The sequence below is a fragment of the Epinephelus moara genome, chromosome 16, assembly GCF_006386435.1.
Source record: "Epinephelus moara isolate mb chromosome 16, YSFRI_EMoa_1.0, whole genome shotgun sequence".
In the NCBI taxonomy this organism is placed as follows: Eukaryota; Metazoa; Chordata; class Actinopteri; order Perciformes; family Serranidae; genus Epinephelus; species Epinephelus moara.
Genome location: NC_065521.1, coordinates 21,701,987 through 21,709,557, shown reverse-complemented (window position 1 = coordinate 21,709,557; position 7,571 = coordinate 21,701,987). Strand labels below are relative to the sequence as shown.

At 39.0% G+C, this 7,571-nt stretch overlaps 1 protein-coding gene across 2 annotated transcripts; it reads right to left on the bottom strand.

The window, feature by feature from the left end:
- Positions 1-1,911: 1,911 nt before the first annotated feature.
- LOC126402876 (epithelial membrane protein 3-like) lies at positions 1,912-5,767 on the bottom strand. 2 transcript variants are annotated; one of them, XM_050065195.1, is made up of 5 exons: positions 5,643-5,767; positions 4,540-4,630; positions 4,341-4,443; positions 4,101-4,241; positions 1,912-2,706 (listed from the first exon to the last, which is right to left on the bottom strand). In XM_050065195.1, the coding sequence occupies exons 2-5, from the start codon at positions 4,615-4,617 to the stop codon at positions 2,531-2,533; spliced, it is 498 nt and encodes a 165-aa protein (XP_049921152.1). In that variant the 5' UTR covers positions 4,618-4,630; positions 5,643-5,767; the 3' UTR covers positions 1,912-2,530. The 2 variants fall into 2 exon arrangements, with proteins under 2 accessions (XP_049921152.1, XP_049921153.1); XM_050065196.1 differs by having other exon boundaries at positions 4,540-4,627; positions 5,643-5,758.
- Positions 5,768-7,571: the final 1,804 nt, after the last annotated feature.

Below are 7,571 nucleotides of genomic sequence, written 5' to 3'. Positions count from 1 at the left end.
TGGTCGCTGTGGCAACGGCCTTAATGGCTTCCCTCTCTGCTGGGAGAGCTGTTACTGAAGGCTTAAAAACACCAACAATATATAAATTCTACTTACAAAGAAGTTAGGACGCTGTAAAATGTTAATAAAAACAAAATGCAGTGATTTGTAAATCCTTTTTGACCTATTTTCGGTTGAGTACAATCTAAATAGAAGACAACTGATGTTTTAACGGATTAAGTTTATTGTTTTTTTTTGTAAGGGAAGGGCTCCAACAAGGTGTCGGGATTTTGGATACTTAGATTGTTGGTCTTAAAAAGTCAGATGGCAGTGCCAAATAAATGCCACCTACAATACGAGCAACAGAAGATAAACTATAAAACACATAAACAAAAACAGATTTGGCCAAATTGCCTCATCTGTTTTTTTTTTTACCTCAGAGTACAAGAAAATGAGCAACAGGAATCTTCCCCTCTTTGGCAAACACATCAGCCATGAGAAAGTAGCCACCACAGGTGACTGTGCTATCAAGATTATACTCCTCTCAGGCAAAGTATATCTGAAATCTTTTTCTTACAAGGTATACTGATGTATATAGTGGGGTTTCCCAACATGTGGGTGCACATGGCCCCCACCAAGTTTATATGGTGAGCAACATGCAGAAACAGAGTTGCATCCTTCATTTTGCTTCTGACTAAATAAAGTTTTTGAACAGTTAAAAATACTTAATGTACTGAAGCCATTTCTGGTGAGTTTATTACTTATGACACAAACTTGCAAAAAGCATTTACAAAGTTAAGCAGAACTGCTTCCAAGTTTCCAGTCACCGTGTGGAGGCGGCCAGGCTCCTGTGCAGCCAGAGAACCATTTCTTTTAACAACACCCAGTAAGCATTTGGTAGCTGAGGGCCACTTGTTGAAGTTGTGAAAGTAAAAATCTTTCCCATTTTTGTTTGATATACAACTTCAGTTGCCCAACAATTCACAGTCTCTGCTGTCGTATTTTGTGCTTCAGAATGCTCCACATATTTTCAGAAAGAGACAGGTCAGTAGCTACTGCAGGCAGACCAGTCTGGGACCTGCACTCTTTTACTACAAAGCCACACTGTTGTAGCATGTGAAGAATGTGGATTGACATTGTCTTGATGGAATAAGCAACGACATCCCTGAAAGACATCTGGATGGCAGCATATGTTGCTCCAAAACCTTTATGCACCTTTCAGCATTCATGGTGCCTTCAAGTATCCCAAGATGCCATGAGCACTAACACACCCCAATACCATTACAGATGCTGGCTTTTGAACTTTGTCCTGGTAACAGTTTGGACACAACGTTCATGATTTCCAAAAACAATTTGAAATGTGGACTCGTCAGACCACAGCACACTTCTCCACTTTGTGTCAGTCCATGTCAGATGAGCTTGAGCCCAGAGAAGTCAGCAGCATTTCTGGATGTTATTGATGTATGACTTTCAATTTGCATGTCTAAACTTGCATTTGTAGATGCAGAGAGAGAAACAGTGTTTACCAATAATGGTTTTCCAAAGTGTTCTAGAGCCCACATAGTAATATAATGACTGAATCTTTTGCAGATGCCCTTTTCATACCCAGTCGTGATACTATCATCTGTTACCAATTAACCTGTTGACCTGTGGAGTGTGTTTTAACAGGTGTTTTTGAACATTACCAGGCTTTTGTTGTCCCTGACCCAACTTGTTTGAACATCAAATGTCTTGTCTTTGCACTGTATTCAACTGAATGTAGGTCAAAACAGGATTGTGAATCATCGCATTCTGTTTTGAAATACCGTTTACACAGCACCCAACATTTTTTGAATTAGAGTAGTAGGTTACTAACATCATATAGTTTACATACACACACACTGAACACTATACATGGTGCTGAAAATTTAGGACACATGTTTAAAATAAGATAACAATGTTTTAATGGTCATTTACAGGGTACATTTGGTATCAAATGTGCAATTTATTATCATCAAAAATGAAAACAAATTAGGATTTCCTCACAACATGCTTCATGTTGTTACAGCAATGGATTAGTATACATTCTGGATCTGTGTGTGATATTTATTTAAAGCAGCAACTAAATGCATCTACGTGTCAGTTTTAGGTACAAAAATATACATATTTCAAGCTTGCTCTGCTCTAAGGAAAATTACAGTGAAAGCAACTCAAATGCTTCATAATGCCTACAGCACTAATACAAAAATAATATATAAAACTTCTTTGGTATATATTTACCTGTCTTGATCAACATGTTGAACAGCTGGACAACAAAAACCTTGAAGGTGAGATGAGCTATATATTGGATTGATATTCAGGATTCAATGCTCGCTAAAGAGAAAGCTCATCATTCACTGATACATTTTCCAATATACATGTATCTACAATTCCAAAACATTATCACAATAACTGAGGCCTGAGCAAAAATCATAAAATAAGCATTTGTGATTCTGATACTTCTGTTAACAAGAAGACAAGTCTATTTCTTTTTCCTCCAACCCTGTTGTTGACATGGTGTTTAATTTTCTGGTTACTCTTTCTTACGTAAGTGGATGTATATGACCCCGCTACACAGCAACAAGGGGACACACACCCAGGCCAGGATGAAACAGTAGCCAAAGCGTCCTGATGTCAGTTCTCTGGAGTCCTGAAGGATTTCCTTATTGTGTAGTGTGTAGATGAGAGCTGCAGAAAAGGCGGTCAGCCCTAAAAAAGTAGACAAAGAAGACAAATATTATGTTTCTTTAAGTATTGAGATGCATGGTAAAATGTGCAATGTTTGTAACCTGCTTCATTTCATATTGATTAACATCATATTCAGTTCAATTCAATTCAATTCAATTCAATTCAATTCAATTCAGTAGAACCTTATTTATCCTGAAAGAAATTCGGAGAATGCTTCAAATTATAGTAACACTAAGTACAGTAACCGCAATTCAACATTTACAACCAGTAACAACCAGTAACAACCAGTGGTTCCCCGGATCAAGGTAACTCACTGGGCCCAGTTTTAGCACAATAGAGTATTAAATAGCTGACAAAATATACAAGATAATAAGGATTTTCAAGGAGCAAAAGCAAAATCAGTGGCTAATAGAGTAACAATACGAGTAAGATAAGTACAAGAGTTTCTAAAAATTAACTAAAATGGTGGGGAAAGTGGGGCGTCGGTGTACAATAGACAATATACAATAGAGTGATAGCAGCAACTGCGCCTCCCATGTTGCACAGGAGGTGGCCAGACATCATGAACGCATCACATTATATTAACTTTTTGTTCAGGCTGTGTCACAGAAAAGTTGATATCTGTAATAAAAGCAATTTCTGTGGCAGGGTTTTAATACAGACTTGAAAAAAAATAATCTAGAGGCAGGAGCTTATGTCATTTTTAATGCAGGTTAGCCATTAGTACGATCATGATGGGCTTCAGATGTATACCTGATCCACACTTCTAAAATCTTAATATAATGTAGCTGAGACTCTCTCAAATAAAACACAACTTCCTCATGAGGAACAGAAACAATGTATGTTTATGAATTTGATCACTTACTTCCCCTGTTTTTGAAAAGACAGAAGATGTGCTCTGCTGTCCGAACCCTCGTGTGTGTTACATCACTAAAAGCCCATGGTGTCCTTTTCACAGTACATTAGGACTTAGATAGATCGCATGCATGGTGCTTAAAATAAAGGCCCCAGTGTCATGTCTCTCAAAGAGTTAAAATATGACTTGCTGGGTCTCAGGAGGATGTATTACACAAGTTTGTACGAATTCAGTCATCACTACGAGTAAAGTGAAGTTACAGCTAATACTCACACCATGGTTTAATGGTATGTTTCTGTCACTTGCCGTACCCAATTAGATTTTAAAGCACAGATGAAACAGCTTGTATTAGCTTTTTCTCCACCAACAAGCTCTTGTACAGTCCTTTAGTCTGCTGTACCTAAATATAAAGAGCCCAGTCTCCATTTAGCTTATTTGACAGTCATGGACTTTAGACATGCTTCCCCTTTTAGTTTGTAAGCGCAAGTGTCACCCTTTTCAAAAATTCTCATCACCGAGAGACATGTCGATGACGCACATTGTTTCACTCCACTGTTACCTGCAAAGACTTGACACAGCCCGGTGAAGTAGAAGAGCCCACCCTTGGACATGGTGAACAGCTGGCCCAGGAACACCAAGAAGGAGACCGAGGAAAAGACCACTGAGAGAACCATCAGGACCTGCACTGCCTGGAGCCACTCTGAGATGGGAAAACATTTACACATCTAAGTGCCCAGATTTTACCTGTGGGAGAGAACTGCTAATGTGTGGAAGTATGCAAAATGAAATTGCTGCCTACCACTTTCTTTGGAGGACGCACACAACCAGGTTCCTGTGAAGTTGTCGAACCTACAGTTGTACCACAGGTCTGAGTTCTCCATGCCATCCCACACCCACCAGGACTTTAAAAAAAAAAGAGATCAGACATGATGCACACAGCTGCTTATGAAATAATACAGTCAAAGCAAAAAACATCATGTCCTGAACATGACTACTACCTTCTCCATGGTTGCAATAAACAGCATCGCCAGTGTGATGAGGTGCAGCAGGGTCACAAACATAAGGAGGTATGCCATTTTCAAATCCCTGCTATAAAAAACAAACAAACAAAACTGTTTATGCATAGGCTTCCCAGGCTGCTGCGTCCAACATTACAGTTAGCGAGGAAATAGTGTGTGGCCAATTTAACATGTTTGCTGGGCCCACTGTGTAAGCCAGTGTTGGGGAACTTCCTGTTTTGCCTTGAAACGTAAAGTGGAAAATGCGAGTAGCTGAACAGAGTATACTCTGTGTTGCGTAAGACCATGCTTCAAAACAGAGTGAGTTATTTCTAAAAGTACAGCAAACCTACAGAGAAGCTGGGCGGGCCTACTGAAATCTAAACGGCTCCAAAATATTTACCCAATTAGCCTCTCTGCCCTTCCTTATTTTTATTTTATTGCATAGGGTAAACAATCTGTAATTTGGATTTAATTAAAGCTGCTCGACTTGTAAATTTAGAGGAAATTAAAGTCTGAGGAAAAACCTGTGATTTTATTTGACATTGTGCCTACTCTTCAGTAGTAGCAGAGCACAAGCAATCACTGTTAAACTGTTATGACAGTAATTTCAGTTTACAATAAGGACACATGCAGTAAAGGAAAAAAGACATACAGCTAAGTAAGCCTCAGAAATTGTCCGTGTCGATCTTTATCTGTAGGAGAGGTCCATTTGGGTGGGCGGAGGGAGTCATGATTACTGTCAAATTATGTCATTACACTAGATTTCATCCATCACATTAAGGCGGATGAAAGGTAAACATTCAGTGAAGAAGGTTAGAAACAAAGCAAATGGTTGTGAAAAAATCATTTTGGCAATAAGCAAATAAGATCAACACAAAGATGTAATGTGTAACATGCTTTTTCTCTGTCTTTTTCTCTGGCACTCCAAATGTGTTTTGATGGCATGAATTGCTTTGCTACCCATTCCTTAAACAGCTTGTGTTATTAGATGTGATGCAATAATCACAACAATGGCATCTTTGTTTTAAAATTACCTGGAACCGTGATTTAACAAGACATAAATTGAAATCATATGAAAAGACAAAGTTATATCGACTCACCCCAGGTACTGCCTGTCCCTTCAAATCAGCTCTCAGCACCAGCTCCAAAACAGCGTCACTACTCTACAACATTGTGCCCCTCTTGGTGGTCCTCTCCTTTCCAGTCTGACCACACCCCACTTATTTTTTCTGCCACTCCATCCAAACTTTCCAAGGAGAACGCCCATTTCCTCTGTGCAGAACAGTGCTCCCTTTTGCTGTGCCTCGGAGTCTCTCAGTACAACATCACCATCCAAAAAAGACTCAAAATGAGACCCACCCATGGGCAGTGAAGGTACACGAAACCACATGAAATGACCTCCTCTGTAAACATTTCATCTGGAATGCTCTGGTTTACGGCGTAATGACCATTCTTCCGTATCTACGTCCATTCATAATCTTTCTTGTTAGGGCAGATATGAAAAATAACACACTGCTGCAACATAACTCACATTTCTACAGCAGAACACGATGAGTATTCAGAGTGCGCCGGTCACACAGAAACCATTTGGGAGGGACACACCATGTACAAACGCCTTAGGTAATGTGTGAGGGTCAGTGGAGGTCACAGCTAAACAACTCATTATGAAGTTTCGGAACACCAATTATACATTTACATCAGTTAGGTAAGAAAAAGAAAAGTCAGATGAAGGATTCATGCACTCAAAAAAAAAAAGTTTATATGAGTGCTTGTATCTCTCCATTAATTTTATAAATAAATAGTTTCAAAATTATATTGTGGGGGATTGAGCTAACATTAAAGGGGAATACCACCTAAATTAAAAATTCCAATATGTTATAACAACGACCTCGGATAGTTAACACAATATTCGTGAACATGAGCTACTCTCTCTCAAAGCCAGAAACCAGAGAAGAAAGTCTCAAACTTGTGATGTCACAGGGTATAAAGTCTGGAGCTGCTCCATAGACAATGAATGGGAGACTGATTTTCACTACACAGTCCACCATGTAGTGACTTTGCCATTTTGTAGTGCTGTCTGAATGTATAGCGGGAATTATTATATCCTATATAGTGGACTCAAGTATCCCACAATGCATAGTGAAAAGTAGTGTACAACCAAAGTTGAAGTTTGTTTTACCAGTTTTTTAGTCATGTAATATTTTCGTAGTATGTCATATATGTCATTGGTCCTTGAAGAGATTAAAATAAATTGGTAAATGATTTTCTCTGGTGCTGCACAGATGAGAGCTAATAAGGTAATGTATGCATAACATTACACATTATATTCACAAGGTATTACATGACTTACTGGTAAAATAAACTTTAACATATCACGTTAATGGAAAATTACTGACATTTGTAGGAGAGGTTGCGATCAGGCTGCTTTCTCTCTCTCCTCTTGTCCGTCTGACAGTATGTTTAATTTGAGCAGAGCAGCTCATCTCACAACACAACACAAAGGGCCACAAAGAACTTTGTAATGTTATTTATTAATCTGGGGAAAACATGCTGAGTATAATATCATGTGTTAGTGTTTATCACAAATATGCATGTTGGTATTTGTTGGATGGACCACCAGCCTCCCTTGACATGGCATGCGACAGCAATGACGCAGTTAACAGTGCCAGGAAAATGACCCAAGGAGTGTCCAAAGGGGTTTTCATGTTGCAGATGAGCTCACTATATAGTCCTTTACACTGAACTCCCTAGATAGTGAGCAGGAAGTAGTGAATGACTTCGGACACATTGTCATCTAGATCATCTTTCCCAATTTATTGTCTGTGGAGCAGCTCCAGGCTTTTTTATCCTACCACATAACACATTTGGAGTTTTATTTTACTTTTGGGGTTTGGCAGAGAGTTGTTCATGTTTACTAACACTTTGGACTGTCCCAGACCACAGGAATAACTCAACTTTGAAAGTGGGCCTATGGTTCCACTTTAACTCTGGTATTTCACCCCCAAGGAGGAAAAATAATAATGTTAGTT